Here is an 18,422-nt window from a genome sequence, read left to right as displayed (position 1 = left end):
CTTGGGGACTTAGGTGCCCTTAAATGACTGCTGCATTTTGCTTTGAAAATGTGGGGGTTCCAAAACACCATAGATAAAGGCCAGGTGAAACCTTTTGCATGCTGTAGGACGTGAGCAGAGTGCAGTGTGAGCTGTACATGCTGCAGAGCAGCTGTCTGGGCTGTGGCTGGGGAGACTGACCCACACCAGGCATACACCCTGTTCAGGGTTGGTTTGGAGGAGGATGTAAACATCCATATGCTGCAAGCCAGCTTATGGCATTTGGCATTTTGGGGTGAGCTCCGTGGGAAGTCCTTCTTGAAGCCAAGGGATTCCCTGCACTTCCTGCAAAGCTCAGTGTTTCACTGTTTGCCTTGTTTACAAAGGCAGGGGTGGTTTTCTCTAACTTGAGAGTCATCCCACCCAGTGTATCATCAGATCCCACTTTTCAAGTGCTCTTTGCCACATGCCTGGATCTCTTCCAAGGATTTAAGTAGTACCCAGATCGTGTGGCCAAGAAAGTGGTGCTGTGTAGATTAGGTGTAAAGTAAATGTACCAGGGCACTTGGTGCTGAGCTTGCTGGCTGGCTGTACACAAAATGCTTTCTGGAGCAGTGTAAATGGAAAGCTGACTGATGTGCATCCCAGCTTCTGTTCCAGTGGTTCAGCTGGGTTATCACCTTTGTCTCCATCACTGTGTTCTGTGGTGGTCTGTTTCTTAAGCTTTGCAACCCTCCTTGGGAATGCAGCTGCTGAGGTTCCCCTGTCTTTTCTTCCTTCCTCTACCACAGTTTTTATGACTCCCTCTTCCTGCCTTTTTGCTCAGCAGGAGTCTGCAAACTCCTGAAGTTTGAATTTGGGCAACTTCATGGGTGGCCCAAAATAGAGAGTCATTTTCAAGCAAAATGAGATCCAGCCCTTTTTTCTATAAAGGCAAGAGACCAAAGCAACAACATCAGAGTGAAGCAGCAGGCTGCCTGGCACTGCTTCCCTCACACCTGTGGGGAGGAAACTTCCCCTCCTGAAGGCCAAGTGGCATGGATGTGGCCATTCTGTATGTTCTGGAGGCTGGAAATCACTGAGGGACCAGAAAGGTCCCTTCATTACTTGTATGTGCATGGCCCTTGTATGTCACAAACAGTTATTACAGTTCAAATTGCTGCCTTCTCCATGGTAGAATATCCATGAGTTTGAATGTTTCATTGTGTTCCTGCATGTGTGCATGTGCCAGTCAGCAGTGGGATGAGTCTGAAAAGTCTTAATTTTGTCAAAGCTCCCAGTTATTTCAGTAAGTAGCAGTGTTGTATCAGTGAAGACTGATAGAGATGGCAGTTGCCTTGTTTCAGTAAATGCACATACTAAGATAAATAGTAAATGTGCATAACAAATACACATGCAAGCCCTAGTTCAGTCCCTTCTCATGGAGTACTTGAACACAAGGGTTCAAATTCAGCTCTGCCTCTAGCTGGGAGAAGGGTTAAAGAAATTGAGCAAAGTGACTGCAAAACTGAGTGAAATACTGCCCCAAGAACAGATGACCAAAGTGTTTTGACATAACCTGAAACAATTGTGGTGTTGCTTAGCTTGGATGTCAAATGAGAAAAAAAAAACACAATCTGGGAACAGCTCAACTTGTGGCTTAAATGTGGGATATAGCAACTAAGTAATAGCCCTTGTGAGGGGGAGATAATGACTGTGCTTGCTGGAAGCAGATGGGAGATGCTTGTGGGCAAAAAGGGCTCAACTAAATTGCAGCAGATGCTCCCTCTTTTACCTACATTTCAGCACTCTGGTTTTATTTGGAGGCACCTGTGCTTTGTGCCTGGGGAATGCAGGTTCTGGGGAAAAAGCAAACAGGGCTGACTTTAGGGGCTGGTGCATGGCTTAGGGCTGTGTGGGGACAGTAGGCCCAGCAGATTTTAAGGTGACACTGATGGTGTTGGCTGTTGGGCTCTGGCAGAGTTTCTGAGAAGGTAGGAAGAAACTAGTGTAATAATAGTGTGTTTTGAAAAAGGCAGACTTTGAGGAAATGTGCACTGAGATTTGGGCGGGTGGTAAGGGGAGCCCTGGCCTGAGCTGCTGTCTGGAAAATTGACTTTGGAAAAGTCAGATGTTATTTAAAAACTAGTAATACAAATGACTGAAGTTCATTCCATTTGTATGCATAATAACTGGAGAAGCCAATGTGGCTGAGAAGGGAGCAGAGCAATACCAGAGATAGGTGAGAGATGGCTCTCACAGGCAGGATGAAGCACCTTTTTGCATTTTAAGTGATGTTTTTCTTTGTTTGTGGGTTGTTTATTGTTTGATTAGGGTTTTTTTATTCCTAGTTTTGAGGCTTTTCAACCTTTCCACCTTGAAGGATGCAAGGTCAGATCAGACTTCTGGCTGTGCTGCACACAGCCTTCCCAGACAGTGCAGAACTCTGCTGCAGGCTCCTCCAGTCATGCCGTGTCCCCAGCGGCCATTGATCCTGATGGGAGTTGTGAACAGGCACCGAATGGTGAATCACCAATCAGTGAATTGCAGTTGGGCTTCCAGAGCCAGAGGACTTTTGGTGAGCTTTTGTCTATCCTTGAGGAGCCAGAACAGGCAGAGGGCATTGTCAGAGACTATCTCCCTTAGCTTCTTAAATGATAAAATCCACAAAATTTCCCTCAGCCACCTCTCCTTGAAGCAAGATGTCCTGTATTTGGCTAAAGCACCCTATCCAACAGACATGGACAGATGTACTTCCTCTAGAAGTTCATCTCTCATTTGTGCAGGTTCAAACCCATCCTTGGCAGTCTATCTCCAGTTAGCATGGTGTTTACTTGTTGCTACCTGCACCTATAAAGGTAATAATTTAAATACAGGAAAATAGTCTGAAAAGGTCCTTTATGCTACAATATGTGAGGGAGGCAGAAACATTTAGTGTGATTTTGAAGAGTTTCTTGTTTGTGATTGTGTGTCTATCAGATCATAAGTCCTTCATCAGTCCTTCCTGGCAGGCTGCAGAGCATCATACCTGGGAATCAGACTTGTTGAGATTCAAAGCTCCTGTAATTCTGGCAGCATCTGGCTCTCCTGCAGGAAAGAGAGGTGCAGCAGCCTAATGTCAAACAGAGATCATCTAGAGAGTAATGAACATGCAGGCACCCTTATGGCCATAAGAAGAACTGTTCTGTACTTGCATACTCTGGACAGTGGGATGTAAAAACCCTGACAGATTTGGACTTGGGGTTATTGATGAGCCCATGTTTCCATTGTGGAAATACAGATAATTCCAACACAGTGGTTAAACCTATAGGAAATGAATAAGGTGGTTTTGTTGTTCACTTTTATTCTGGAAATTCATAGGAACCAAGGATTTAGGTGCTGATCTTATACTAAAAATTGTTTAAGGCTTTCTGGGGTGCCTGAAGACCACACAGATGCATGTGAGTAAGCAGGGAAGGAGAGCAGAGGCTTGGCCTGGTAGGATTAATGGCTTCTTTCATTCAGGCAGAAGCCCCTAATGACTGAGTAGTTACTACTCTGGGGATTTTACAGACAGGGTCAATGTCAAATCGGGAAGCTCCAGTGCAATTAATTTAAGCTGGGAAGTGTTTTCAAGTTAATTCATTTGGTTCTGCTGGGAAGCTTGGAGCTTTGCAGAGGGCTAATTGTAGAACTGTGTTGAAAAGGCTGAGATACGGTTCACTAAGAAGGGGGAATGCTTTTATGGTGGCAGGGAGCTCGGAGAGCCTCACTCAGCAAAACCTTCCAAACGTGTTTAAGGTCTTTCCCCTGAGCATACTGCCTTCACACATGTTGAGGTTAAGTACATGCACAAAAGCACTGTCATCAGCCATGAGATGAGACCCTCAGCCTCAGCTTTTAGGCAAGTCCAGTGTGTCTCTGCTGTAGCTGTGCACTGGGATGTGCAGCAGCAGCTCCATGCTCGGGAAGAATGGTGAAAGAAAAGCAGCATTGTAAGTGGAAGCTTGGTAAATGAAGGGACTTGAAGCATTCTCCTGCATTTTTGAGGGTCCTGAGCAGCATTCTCACTTAACCATTCTTGGCACACAGTGAACAGCTGGTGCTGGAGAGAGCAGGATGTTGCAAACAATACGTGCAGGCTCACTGCTGGCAGGAGGAGGGCTGGAGCAGATCTTCCCCAGCAGTGGTTTGTGCTTTGCTGGGTCTGCACAGACTGGACTGGTAATGTGCTACACAGCCCTTCAGTCAAATCATTTGGAAAGAAAGCTAACAAAACAAACCCTGCTATTTTGTCTCTCTTCAGCCTGGTTGCACATTTCCATGAAATGGTGGAAACTTACTATTTTTGCAAATTGTGTTCCTGTTTGAGATGCAGTTGGCATTGCTGACGTGTTTGTAGATATATTGGGAGGTGGAGGGGGAGGAGAGCTAATAGGGAGACAGGCAGTCACACAAACATAGGCGCATGCAGAAACACATAGAGGTAGGATGTAGAATTGCACAAGCCCTGTATCCTTGGGAAACCAATCTACAAACATGGTTAAAAAAAAAGAAAAAAAGGCTGAAGTAAAGCCCCGGGGGAAGGGACATCTGGGTCCCTCTTCTATCCTCGTCAGACTTCAGCTTCATGCCAGTATTGCTTCTGCCTTGCTGCTGGAGGGCTCTGTGTGCAGAAGTGCACAAGTGTGCTACAGGGCACTGTGCAGTGGAAAGAGGTTTTCCTCTGGCTCTGGAATTAGGTGGATGGAGGAGGGAAAGTTGAGCACTCCAGCCACCAGGAATAGGCAGAGAAAAGAGAGCAAAGTAGGCTGCTGAGAGCTGTGCTGCCTGGAGTCAGTGTCCCTGGCACTTTGGAGGAGCATAAAGCATTTCCTGTAGGATGCCTGAGTCAAAGGAAAGCACTGGGTGCCCCTTGGATCACCCCTCAGTGCCAGCTGCTCAGGGCAGGGAGAGGAGCTTGCTAAGCAACCCCTGGCCAGAACATGCCGTTCTCTCTCTGCTAGTAGAGATGGGCTGAAAAGATCTCATGGCAAAAAAAAAAAAAAAAAAAAAAAAAAAAAAGAAAAGGGGGTGTATTTGCAGAGCCCTAGGGCTTTTAGCCCCAGGAGATCTGAGAATGCTTTGTGGACAGCTTATCACAGAGGTAAAGCAAGCTCTTGGAGACCAGTGCAGGAATTTTCTGGCTGTGGTGTGCAATTCCTCACTGATACTGAGCAAGTTGGTATGATGAAATAACCCTGGGAGTGCAGGCAGTGCAGAGAGCCCCGGGGAGCTCTTCAGCAGATGGAGAGATGCTCTGAAGTGATTTGTGTCCCATGGTAGCCTGTGTTTCTGAGAGTAGGATGACTGGTCTTAAGGCTAGTCCTCCCAAAAGCTGGGTGGCACAGACACCTCTGTACTTTTAAGTCCTTTGCAACCAAATCAACAGTTTAAACATGACATGTTCTCTGTGCAGAACTGGATGAGGCTAAGCAGAACAGGCTGCTGGCTGGGGAGAGGGGACAGGAAGCAATATGGGGGTGTCCCTGTACTGGAATCCAGAAGGGGTCACACACAGCTTTTCCTTCTCTAGGTCTGTCAATGGCTGTTAAAACCAGTCTAGACAAAATAGCTTTGGTTTCTGAACTGCTGATGGCCAGGAGGAGTGCAGAAGAGAATTGCTTTGTAATTGTCTTCTCTTCTGTGCTTTACCTGAGCCATTTGGTTGCCCTCTGTGAGAGATACTGTTCCAGGGCAGGTGATGCTTCTTCTCTGATGTGTGACCTTCTCCCATTGTCCCCTCTCCTACACAGTCCATTGCTTATGCTCTCTCTGTGGCATTTCCAGAGGCACTTTTGTGCAAAGTGAAGAGTGAAACTTGAATGGCGTTTTCGTCTGCCTCTGGACAGCTGCAGATGGTTTGATGATGCTTGGGGTCAGACCATGTACCAGTGCTCCCCCATTTTCCCTCTGCTGCCAGCCGAGTGTGGATGGATGTTTTGCCATGGGCTTGGTGCTTTACAAGTTGGCAGTGCTCATCAGCAAACCCTGGGTCCTTTTTTGGGGTAGGGTGTGGGCCACAGGTACTGGATGTAGGGGTGGGCTTCGTTCTTGGCAGCTCCTGCTGTGACAAAATTACGCCAGTGTAATACTTGTTGGCAAAGTTTTTCTGAGGTTTCTGAATTCCAGATGATAACACACACACCAGAGCTGTTGCACCTTTCCCCAGGGCTCTTCTAGAAGTACTCTGCAGACTGATGAAGCAGAGGTCACTGGGGCTGTGGTTGGGGTTTGTCTGCTCCTTCCCTACCTGCCTACAAATAATTATTCTGCTGGGGCTGTTGTGTATATGAAAGGTCAGGCTTAAAGGCTCTGCCTGCTCTCAGGCTGCACAGGACAAGCACTGGCTTCCTGGCAGTCTTCGACAGGCAGCTCTGCTCCTCAAAATAAAAAGTGGCAAGCAATAAGGCATTAAAATTATCCTGAAATGGCAGAACTTGCAGACACAAAAAGCTAAAAGAATTGGAGGCAAAAAAAACCCCAAACCTAGATAAGATGGATGACACTGCTCAGGGTGAAAAATCTCTTCATGGATGCTGCATTCGTGCAGCCCCAAGTGTGCTCACTCCTGTACATGGTGTAGTGCCAGGCCAGGACTTGGGCTTCTGGATTTGCCCATATATTCCCTGCATGGCTTTGGGCAGCAGTCTGAAACATTTGTGCCTTTTTTTTGTTTTTCTTTAACCATGTGCAATTCAGGATGAGCACCTTTCTGTCTTCAGGGTAATTAATGAACTGCAAGGCCCTTAGACATCTTCAGGAGGAAGGTGCTGGCCAAAGGAGGCTGTGATTGCTGCGGGAGGGAGATGTAAGGCCCTGTCCAGCCAAGGACACAGCCAGGACCCCCAGTCCATGAGATTTCAGGCAGGGTGTTGAAGGCCACTTGGGTGAAACTTTCTGTGGGTCTGGGACCTTAATCAGCATTTAAACACTGTACAAACACCCCGGGCAGATAGGCAAGTGCATGTGAAACCCTCTGGGCAAGCTGTTGATGAAGGAAAGCAAGTGCAGAGAGAGCAGGAGCAACACTGGTGAGGGCAGCTGCAGTCCTTGGCATGGTGTGTGCTCCCTGTGATAGAGCCTGGCCCTCCCATGCTAAGTGAGTGCTACTGGCTCCATCCCGTTCTGCAGCCCAGATACGCTTCAGGGCTCTTCAAAGGGATAAAAATATATTTTTAACCTGAGGCAGCTGCCCTTTTTTGTATGGTACATTTTTTCTCGTAGCTCTGGAAGTGACAGGTTGTTTTTCAGCCCCTCTGTGTTTCTCAGCTGTCTCGGCAGAGGTGCCTAGAGGTCTCAAACCCAATTCCCGAAAATTTCAGCACTGGAATTTGGTAGTGGCTTTTGAAAGTGTTGGCGAGACGGTGCAGCTCCCTACAGACGTTAACTGATGGCCATTTGAACAGGCTTTTTCTTCAGCCAAGTCCTCGCCCCATTGAATGAATGGGAATTTTCCTTGAAAAAGGCCATAAAGAAATACTTTCTTGGCAAGTAGAGAGGTGTTTCATGGACTTTACATCAGCATTCAGGAGAACCTCAGCTATCTCAGCTTAGATTCCTGCCACACTTGTCCCACCCTGCACAAAGCTCTCTACCTTTTGATCCGAAATAACACAGGAGATGTTTTCCACATGCCGTAAGAAAGAACTATAAAACAATTGTTTTGGAGTTTGGCACCACTCCCTTACAGATATATTTAGTGTGAATTGAAATTGGTCAGCAAAAAGGCGTTGGCCAGGATGACAGACAGATTAGGACTCTGTGTCTTGAGGCTATTACATACCTGCCCATCCCATGCATAGTAGGGGTGGTAGGTGGCTTCATTAGTTCATGGATTGCAATACACAAGCATGACTTGCAGCTTTTGGGCAGCATTAAAAAGCATTATCTGGCTGCAAGAAGGGTTGTTTGGCTTGTGGCACTGGTGTCCTGACCTTGAGTCTTTATTTCCCCACTCTTCTTGTTGCTCCCCAGCCCTTTTGTTCTTTCAAACATGGTCCATCACAGCTGGTGCTCAGCATTCTCCTGTGCATGCTGCTTGTTCTGAAAGAAACACTGGTCTGCACATGGGGCTAACCTCTTCTGTCTCATCTCCCTTCCCCTGTGATGAAGCCACTCCTGGAAGCTCCCAGTCAGGGTGACTTCTCCTAAGAGCAGCACCAGATTTGGGAGAGGGAAAAGCTGCAATGGGGCTCTGCCATCATCCCCAGGTGGACCAGTCCAGCTTGGCAGCAAGGTCAAAGGCATGGCTCACTGTGCCTGGCTTGGCCTTTGAGAGGAGAGCTTACAGTCAATAGCAGCTAGACCTTCCTGGCTGCTGATCCAGTCTTGCTCCTGTGATGGTGCCTGGGGAGCCAAGACCAATCTCTCCTGTCCCTGGGTGTGTTCATGCACATTGGCTTGCACACTCCACTCCCATCAGTGGTTTTCTTTGGGCTGATATTTGTTAGCATTGGAAAGTGAGAAAAATGAGCAAAAATATTATCAGAAGCAGGTTTTGTGAATGAATCAGCCGACAAGAGGCTTACCAGCTCGCCTGCATTTACTAGCACAGTGCTTATTTGGGCAGATGTCTATATATTTTAGTTGGAGGCAGGAAGGAGTGAGAATGGATGGGGGAAGACATCACTTCCAGTTTGCTGCTTTTCTGTCAGTTTGTACCATCTCTTTCTGAATGAAGCAGAGGACTGTGGTGTGTCTGAGAAGCTGCCCTGCTGCTGCCCTTGTTCTGCTGTTGTTGACAACTTGGGGAGCACCAAGGAGAGGAGCATAAAAGAGGTCAGAAGGCTAAAACTCTCCTAAGCAGCTTGTTGAGGATCAGGCCTGGCCAGCCTTGCCCCTCTCTTCATGGTGCCTTTTTATTTGATCCTCTCTAAAGGCGGCCTCATGGCTTCTCTCTTCTCACTATGTGTTTCTAATTAACGGGGAGACTGGCGTATAAACAGAATATTCTTGCTCAAAATATTGCCTGTCTGACTCCTAGGATGATGGCCAGATGGCAGTCACCAGACAGCAGCCTAGACTTTGAGCTCGCCCATCTGGCTATCAAACCTGGTCTCAGTTCTCATCTGGAACCAGAACTGAGGAAAGTAATGGACTTTGCCAGACTGGTTATGCCCCATGTTTCCTTTTCAGTTGCTACCTAAGCAGCTAAAAACCTGCGGACCAAATGTATTTAGTATTTCTGGAAATTGTGAAGAAGTTCAAAAAGATACTGGACAAATCCTCTGAGGGATGGGTCTTTTGGTGGCATTTGAATCTTGTGGGTCAGATGCAGTCTTTAGCCATGAAAGAGCTTTTACTGCTGGTCTGCAGCACAGACTGGGAATGGTCCTTCTGCTCCCAAGTGGCTGCTGATGGTCTCTTGTGAATGGCAGGCTGGGCTGGATGGCTCCTTGACCCAGACCACCTGGGCCACTTGGCATCCAGCAGCTGCATGTTTGCTGAGGAAGTTCAGACAAAATTTTTCTCACAGTTTCTTCTTTGTGAGCTTGAGATTGTAATGAAGAGCTCTGAAAAGAGCTTAGAAAGCTGTGGCAGAAATAAAACACTTGCTATTACAATTTTTCAGTCTGTCATGACAGTAGGGCTATGCCCTGACAAAACATCATCATGTGTGTTCTGAAAAAATGAGCTGCTAACATCTGTAAATGCTCTGTGTGCTTGGTCCTCTGAGAAGCAGGAGAGATCCATAAATTAAGCACTGTTATGTGAGCTAAGGCATTGCTTGCCCTGCATGATGCACAGTTTGATATGATTTCTTTACCTCTAGGTAAGTGCTGAGTTCCACAATGCTGGAAAGCTGAAATTGGAGGTGCCAGAGAGAATTCTGATGCTGGGAAGTTGGGTGCTACAGTTCTTCCTTGGCAATACAGAAAAGATATTTCCTGTTTGTCACCACCACCAGAACAGCCTGGTCTGTCCCCTGGTGTGGTACCTGTAGAGCTGCTGAAGAGGTCTTGTATAGAGACATACAGAGACATACAGAGGCATACAAAGCCTGGCCTGGGTTATTGCACTGGGAGGTGATGGGCCTGTGTGAGTTCAGTCCTAATTTGGGCTGGAAGGGACCTCTGGAGGTCTTGCTTCAAGTTCCAGGTTAATTCAGGGTCAGCTTCAATATTATGTTCAGCTATAGTATTAGATGTGCTTCTCAGCCAGATCAGAGCAGGCAGCAAGGAGCGATCAGCTGTCACCTCCTGGACGTTTGGAGCAAACAGGAGGAATTGAGATCAGTCCTCATTGGCTCTGCAAACTCCGAAGAGACTGGTGTCTGCAGCATTGTGACCATTGTGTCCTGCTGTGGCAAGGTTTGCTCTCACAAATTCCTGGTGAATCGGGAAAATGCATAAAGCACAGAGTAGAGGAGATGGAAAAAGTCCAGAGATCCCCAGATTTCTGCTAACTGATTTTGAAATGGCTGAACTAGCTGGGACCTTGTGGCTTTCAGCAGTGGCTGAGTCGTGACTGTTCCACGGTCAGCAGAAGTGGTCAAATGCAGAAGTAGGTAGAAGCTAAATGAGTAACACAGTGTATGACAAACAGTGGGAAAGATGGTATGGCAGGGATGATGATCACTGAAATGGCAGGATCTCCAAAGGATGTTAAGGTGGCCATGTGGCCACAGAACAGAGGCGAGGTATTTTTGAAAGCAGGCCTGAGAATTTATTTTAGCATATGAATATTGAGTAAGTATTCCTGGAGATACTCTGGGGGATGATAGGAGGACTTCAGGTATTGTTACTAATCACTGTGGTTTTAAGTGCTGGAGCTGAAGTACACTTGGCATCTCTAATCCAACTGGACTTCTGATGGGAAAATTGCATTCTTGGGAAGTAATTTAGAAGGTCACAGAAAAGCCAGAAAGAACTTCTACAGCAGCTATTTCCCTTGTTCTCTAAACTGTCTTTTAGAGTGGTAATAACTCCAGAATGAAAGGATCTATTCTCACCTTCCAGATGAAAGGGCTAATGTAATTTAAAGTTTTTGCATGCAAAGATTTTATGGCTTGGTAACCAGCCACGTCTGAAAATGATCCAGGGCAGGATGAACACGTGAGGCAGCGCCTGACTGAGCTGGACGCTTTCCTTGTCTGCCCCGTCTCCTGCAGATAATGGTGATGACCGCTCTGAGAGCATTCTTGCTGAGAACCACGTGGATGGCACCGTGGGGATCCTGAGTGGAGCTGGAGGGAGGAAGCCCATGAAGACTGGCATGAAGGAGCTGGCAGTGATGAGGGAGAAGGTGAACGAGCAGCAGAGGCAGATGGGCAAAGTCAGCAAGGCCCATCACAACCACGAGGACTCCAAAAAGTCACGGCTGTCGACGGGCAGGGTGAGTGGGCAGGGCTGTGGGGAGCTAAGGGGGGCAGCTGTGGGCTCACTGGGAAATGCTGAATGCAAAGCCTAAGTGGCATCTGCAATGAACTGTTAAACTGTTTTTCTGTTAAAAACAGAAAAAAAAAAAAAGTGGGGAAAAGCAAAAGAGGAAAGCAAACATTTTTGGCCTGATACTGAGGCTGAAAACACCATCTGATGAACTTTGATATGCTGGTCAGGAGCATTATTTTCATTGCAGCTTCACCTCCAGAAGAGGGGTTTCTGCTGGCTCAACACCCACTTCTGCAGGGGTGCAGGCATGCCCTTTTCCCATGGACTGGCATTCTCAGACCCTTTTTCCCTAAGCAGGTGTGGCCCAAGGGGATTTGAGGGGCCAGAAGCAGGGCTGTCTGCCTGCTGCAGGGCAGCCCCAGTCCAGATTAAAGAAGGCTACAAGCCCCGAGGATGACCTGTGTGACTGTCCTGTAGCAGGGAGAGTGTGCTAAGACCTCCCAGTCTCCTTTCCTGTCCCTGTTATCCTGTTATCCAGTTCTTGGCCGTGGCTTCCCTCTAGTGGGAAGCTTGATCAAAGCAACTCGATGGGATGGAGATGGAAACCCACCCCAAAGGGTCCACAATATACATCCCTGTAAATGTACCGAGTATTCATATCTGGGGAGCACAGGAACAGAAAGGAGCTTTAAAAGAGTCCTCATACCTTCCAGGGACTAGGCAAAACAGAAGTTTGAAATAAAATGCAGGCACCATCAACTTTGAGAGCTCACACAGTGCTGCTGCTCCTTTGCAAAAAAACCCAAAACAACAAAAAAACCTCACTTACCTCAAAAGCAGATAGGTGTGGACTCTGGCTCACATCAGACACACTTCAACGACATCTCCTTGGCTAGAAGCCCTGTCTGGGAGCTGCTGTGGACCAAGAAGAATACCTCCAGACGTTGGCTTTGGGTACTCCCATCCCCAGGTCTTCCTTTCCACTCCTGTGGAGTCTCACATGTTTTTGAGTTTCACTTCTGGGCTAAAACTGTGTGCTCTGGTGTATGCTTATGGAAACCCTCTTGGTCTGTCTGGACTAGCCCTGCTTCATGTCACGTGTCACCACCAGTGGGAGCCATGGTAGCCTCTCTGAGGTTTCTCCTCTGTATCCAGGACTTGGGACCTGGTATTATGTTGGCTCTTGGCCCTGTCAGGCACATGGAGACATGCATGTCTGATTTTGGGTGCCTGGAGGTGAAGTCTGCAGCAGGACCTAGTGGTAAACCTGTTCTTTAGGGATGCAGATGTGTTCATCCCTACTGGTATTTCCATTGTTCACAGAGTTGATGCTGAATGATACCATTGTCCTGATGCATTTTTTTTTCTGCTTTCTGGGCTGTTTTCAGACCCCTTGTCAGCAGGAGCTGGATCAGGTCCTGGAACGCATATCCACCATGCGGCTGCCAGATGAGCGAGGGCCCCTGGAGCACCTCTACTCCCTTCACATCCCCAACTGTGACAAGCATGGCTTGTACAATCTCAAACAGGTAGGTGGGGAGAGTGGGAGCAGAGCCCTTGGCTCGCTGTCTGTCCCCACTGTGTGCAGACACAGAACATGCGTAATTCAGGGCTGGGCTGATACCCTGTGCATGATGTGAGGTGTGGGGTGAATAGCAAATGCTGCACGTGGCATGGACAGGTTTAGTTACTCTCAGGTGTAGCTGCAGCCACAGGTTTGTGAGTGGAGATGAAATCCATATCCACACATGGCTGTGGGCAGTCCAGAGATGGAGAATCAGTTTAGTTCTTCTTCCCCTTTGAGCCAGGTCTTGTCCTCTCTTGGGCCCTGCTGCAGGAGAAAAGCAGAGAGGGACTGAATACTGACCAGTCTTGCAGACAAAGCAGAAGGCACTTCTGGGAGTCAGGAAGGTTTCTGCTGCATTTTACTAATTTTCTTCCACAAGTCGAGGCTGGTCCCAAGGCTCCAGGAGGGATTTCTTCTAGGCAGGCTGGGGGTTGGGGTGCAGCATGCTTCTGAAGGTATTTATGGGGCCCAGAGGAACTCAGAAAACTTGTGTGTCTGAATTCTGACTTCCTGGCTTCATCCATGCAAAACCACCAGGTGTCAGTGGCTGAGGAATGGGGAAAAAACTGCCAGCAAAAACAGTAGAACAACAGCTGATGCAGGGTTGACTGGAGTCACCTGTGAACAGTACCTGGATATAAGGATCTCTGGTAGCTGAGCCTTTTGAGGGGACCCGTGCTGTTTTCATGGCCAGGCCTTTTACTCAGGGCTACTTCTGCCCCTTGATCAGAAACATTAAATAAAAAAAAAATAGTATGCTCTGAGAAAATCTTCTCTGTCTGTTCTCCTGTCTCTGTCCCACTTGGACCCTCACCCATCCACCCCTGAAGAGCCCCATGGGCTGGCTGGATCCCCCAGCATGAGCACACTTGGAAGGCCTGGATGGAGCAGAGCTGGCAAATTGCCTGTAAGATGAGCCATGTCTGGGGAATGAGCCCCCACACTGCAATGATGCTTTGTGTGCTACAGAAGAAAAAACAGTCTCTGCTGCTCCTTGTGCTTGGGGAACAAGTCAGCCTGCACTGGCCTGTGTAGGGTAACCTCTGCATCTCCCATTATACCCTGTTCAGAAATGTATCTGCTGGGGTTGGAGGGATGAACATCAGGTTCAAAGTGCCTGCAGCACTGCAGGGTAGGAGGAGAATAATAACTATTAGACCAAGAAACTTTTCTCTAACAAGAGTGGGAGGACAGAGTTCAGGTCCAGATGCACCATGGTCCCCAACTCTGTTCTGGGATAAGTGAATTTCTGTTTGGTCTGGCTGTGGAGACCTTGATCTGATGTTTGTTTAGCCTAACCTGCATGTGAGAAGCATTTTATACAGCTCCTCCGTCAGTCTGTCTCATCCCAATTTCCCAAGGGATCTTTGTCTCTTTGGATGCTTTCATCCACAATTGGCAAAGGGTGATGCATTTCTGGGATACTTGTCCTTCTGGTTCATTAAAGTTGGCTTCTTGGACCTTGGCACAGCTCCTGGGAAAGAGGTTCAGCTCTCACCCTGGACTGCTGGAGTAACACTGCTGGTGCAGCATACGCTCTGGGGGTGTTGGATACAGTATCCCATGGATTTTGCCTGAATCTAAACCAGTGGCAGATCACTAGAGAAACCCCAGCTCTGCCAGTGCTGGGGCTTTGGGCTGGGTGACATGGGAAGTGGTTTGTTCTGTCCTTCTCTTGACTCTGATAGCTGTCCTGTGCCTCTCCCCACAGTGCAAGATGTCGCTGAACGGGCAGCGTGGCGAGTGCTGGTGCGTGGACCCCATCCATGGGAAGGTGATCCAGGGAGCACCCACCATCCGCGGGGACCCCGAGTGCCACCTCTTCTATACAGCCCATGAGCAGGAGGACCGGGGAGCACACGCCCTGCGGAGCCAGTAGACAGACGTGATCTTGCTGGCTGGAGGTGGCTCACTGTGCCCCAGTGCTGGATTTTACATGGGTTTCAGCGTGTCTCTCTAGGCTCTGGAAGAGACTGGGTGCTGCCCTCCTTCCTCAGCTGCCTGGTTCCTGGGGAGGGGAGGGATAACGGGAGGGGAAGGCGGTGGGGGGTTTGCAAGGAGAAGGGACTGCTTTCTTAGTCTTTCACCCAACATAAACCAGAGAACTGGTCTTTTTTGCTCCTCGCCCTCCCTGCTGCTTTGCGGCGTCTTTCTGCACCCTCCAGCACAGAGTGCCATGTGCTCCCTGACCCCTCCCAGGGGACAAAACCCCTTGTTATGAGTGGGAGAAGGTAAAAAATGAAAGAGCCCAGCCTTTCCCCCTCTGTTTCTCTCTTCCCCAAGACCAAAGACTGTAAATACTGTCACCTGCCTCTTGTGTCCTGCCAGTCAGTCTCTTGTGCCCCAGCCCAGCCATCAGTTCTGGCATGGGATGTGGTATGGGAGGGAGGGAATGAAGAAAGACCCTGGATTCCCAGCTGGAATATACTACCACAGTTGGGATGTGTTCCCCAAGGAAGCAGCAGTGAGGGAAAGGGCTAAAGATGAGACAGCTGCCACCTTACCCCCTAACAACACTCTTGGGTGCTTCCTTTGCTCGTGCTAGGGCACAGCCAACTCCACAGGGACCCGGCTTCAGCCACTGGTCTGGGAGCATGGGGCCTTTGGGTGATAGCAAAGCTAAATGCTTGTTTTTCCAAGGGATTTGAAGGGCTTTTGCACAGTATTTCTTAGGATCAGCTTATGCCGAGGGAGCTAAAATGAACTTGCTGAGGCTGGGTGGAAGGATGCGTGTGTAGATTTAGGATAACAAGCCAGGGAATGTCTCTCTTTCTCTCATTCATTTTTTCTTTATTTCTAGATAGGAAAAAAACAAAACAAAACCTCTAAAACCTGCGTCCCCAAGCAGCTGCCCTTGTCCCTCCATTTTTGCTTGGGACTGAAGTGAGCACCTGTTATTCAGCACATAACTTTTTCTTTTTGTAAGTAAATTACAGTATATATCTTGCTGTGTAAAGGCCCTCACTCTCTCACACACACATACAAACACACACACACAAACACACTCCTCTGCCCACATACACATTTGTATAGATGAAATCCAAGTGATTCTAGGTGCTCTGAGAGGTCTTGTGCTGGACATGCTGAGGAGAGATGTGTCTCTGCTGTTAATTCACCTGTCGATTTCTTTCTGTACAGAACACACTGATGCTGAGAATAAATAACTTCCCCATTGCCTAAGAAAGGAGGTTTTATTATTTTCTTCTTTTTTTTTTTTTTTTTTTTTTTTTTAAATATGGATGTCCTTATTAGAGCAATTGCAAAAATCCTCTCCTTGGAGTAAACGTCTCGGGCTTTTCTTAAATAGTTTGTTGTTTCTTGTCCCCCTTCTTGGACCCACTTTTCAGATCTGAAGTGTGAAGGGCACAGGTAGGCTTTGCAAATTAGGGCCCTCATGCCTTTGCAGGGGCTGGGACATGGCAGTGGAGGAGACAGGGGAAGGACCCCCTTTGGAAAGTCGGGATGGGTATATGTGGATGTGTATGAATGGGAGGGCATGAAAGAAGAAAACACACCTCCATGCAAAACCAAGAAACTGTAAAAATGATGCTACCTGTTTTCTGTTAACATCTGAGGGTGTTCTGCTTTTTCATATAAAACTTGCACATGCTGGCTCTCATCTGCAGTTTGTACTATGTTTTGTTTAGGAATTGGGAAGTTTTCTTATGTACTTGCCTTCTTCCCTTTTAAGAAAGCTGAGCTACATAAAGTTGGAATAAATTAAATAGGATGCCAGAAAACTGTTGTCTTTCCCCTCCACAGTGCTTGCAGGACACATTTCTTGTCTGATACATCACACACAAATTTGTCCCTGTTTGTCCTTTGTCCATGGCTGATGGGCAGTAATGGGAGCTGAGGTTTTCGTTGTTACTGGCCCCAGTTATATGAGCAGGGAGGAACTGGGGTCTCCTCCTTTGCCTGGCTATACACATGGGTTCTTGTGAACCTGCTGGAAGAGTGCAGGGTGGTATATACAGGCTCTGTGTGTGACCAGAGTTCGGCTGAGCTGCTCCACTCATGGGGCTGTGGAGGGAGGTCTTGCACCTTCTCCCAAGGTGAGAAGTGCTACCAAAGGGAGTATGACAGCAGACCGTGGTGTTTGGGCATCACAAAGAGGCAAATAATAATAAAAATTAAAAAAAAAAAAAACCCACATTACATTCAATTACAATTGAAGAAGAGGTTCTTTGTTGGCCCAGAATCCTGCATCCAGGTGGCTGTGGTTTCCCTTTGAACTCCCCAAAGGGAGGCAAAGCCACTGGGCTTCTTGCCCTTCTGTTCTACCCCCTGCCACCAGTTTCAGACTGGCACATGCTTGAGGGGTTTGCCAGTGGTGAGGAGCACCAGGAAACTGTATGGGGACATGAGGCAGAGAGTGCATGGGGCTGCAGGGGAGGGCAAAGAGGACAGGCACGATGGGGGTGGGATGTAAGCTGAAGAACATGGAAAAAATAGCAAAACTGATACCCTGTTCTGTGCCTCTGGGCCGAGCTGGAGTGGCTCAGGTGCTGCCATGGAGGGGAATGCTGTGTAGCAGGGTGGGTGCTCTGAACCAGGTGCTGCCCAAAGATGGCTGGAGGTGATAGAGATGCCCAGAACCCAGCAGTGCCTGGGGCCACCCTCCCGGTCAAGGAGGGGAACAAACAGGAACTGTGACTCCTTCCACTAGAGCGGGTTGCTCCAAGGCCCGTGCAGCTTGGCCATGAGCGCTCCCACAGCTGGGGTCTCCACAGCTCTGGGCAACCTGTTCCAAAGCCTCATCATCCGCACAGCGAAGAATTTCAGCCTCGTATTTTTAGTATAAAAACCTGTGCGATAGTATAATATAAATAATGCTATTTAATATAAAGAACATCAATAGTGTAAAAATGTATGACCCTATCTGTGTGCAGCTGTAGCTCCTTACACACGTGCCTACAGCTCCAGCTGCCCTTAGAGGTGTGATTTATTAGCCCGCAGCTGGAGGCAGCAGGACATTTTTGTTCGGAAAGCCCAATCGCAGGGCCCGTGCGGCTGGAGCGGCCCCGCGGCCCTGCCCGTCCACCGCGCCATGAGGGCGACGCGGCGCCATGAGGGCAACGCGCGCGGGGCGTGGCGCCCCCTGGCGGCGGCGGCGGCTCCCTGTGCGGCCAGGGGCCGGGCTGGGCCGTGTGGGGTGTCGGGGTGTCCGTGGTGGGATAGAGCGTCCATGGGGTGTCCATCGGGGACAGGTGGCTGTGCCAGCTCCCTGTGCTGCAAGACGGCTGCGGGATGCGTTGTTAGCACAGCCCTGGCAACCCACGGTCCGCACTGCAGGGCAAAGGGGATGATTTCGCCTCCCCCCCCACTCTGGGCGCACGGGGTGATGCCAGCAGGTGAATGGAGGGGAAAAGCGGCACAGGAGGAGGGAGATGCGGGGAAGTGGGAGAATGAAGGGTGACGGCAGATCCAGCACCGGGGATGAGCCACCAAGGGCTACCGGAGTGTCTGAGGACCACGGCCTGGCTGGGCTGAGCAGCTCCAGGGATGTTCCTGTACCGGGACATTGGGGCAAATCTTCCAGCGGT

General features: G+C 48.7%; 1 protein-coding gene across 2 annotated transcripts in view; it reads left to right on the top strand.

Moving 5' to 3' along the window:
• The window catches only part of IGFBP2 (insulin like growth factor binding protein 2), a 56,766-nt gene extending 40,271 nt beyond the window's left edge, over positions 1-16,495 (top strand). For both annotated transcript variants that reach the window (XM_056496242.1, XM_056496240.1), the window contains exons 2-4: positions 11,090-11,313; positions 12,698-12,838; positions 14,588-16,495. In XM_056496242.1, the coding sequence (XP_056352217.1) occupies positions 11,090-11,313; positions 12,698-12,838; positions 14,588-14,755 (533 nt within the window). In that variant the 3' untranslated portion in view covers positions 14,756-16,495. The remainder of the gene's footprint in view (positions 1-11,089; positions 11,314-12,697; positions 12,839-14,587) is intronic.
• The last annotated feature ends 1,927 nt before the right edge of the window (positions 16,496-18,422 follow it).

Source organism: Oenanthe melanoleuca, chromosome 7 (assembly GCF_029582105.1).
Source record: "Oenanthe melanoleuca isolate GR-GAL-2019-014 chromosome 7, OMel1.0, whole genome shotgun sequence".
Taxonomy (NCBI): domain Eukaryota; kingdom Metazoa; phylum Chordata; class Aves; order Passeriformes; family Muscicapidae; genus Oenanthe; species Oenanthe melanoleuca.
This window is presented reverse-complemented; position numbering and strand designations above follow the sequence as displayed.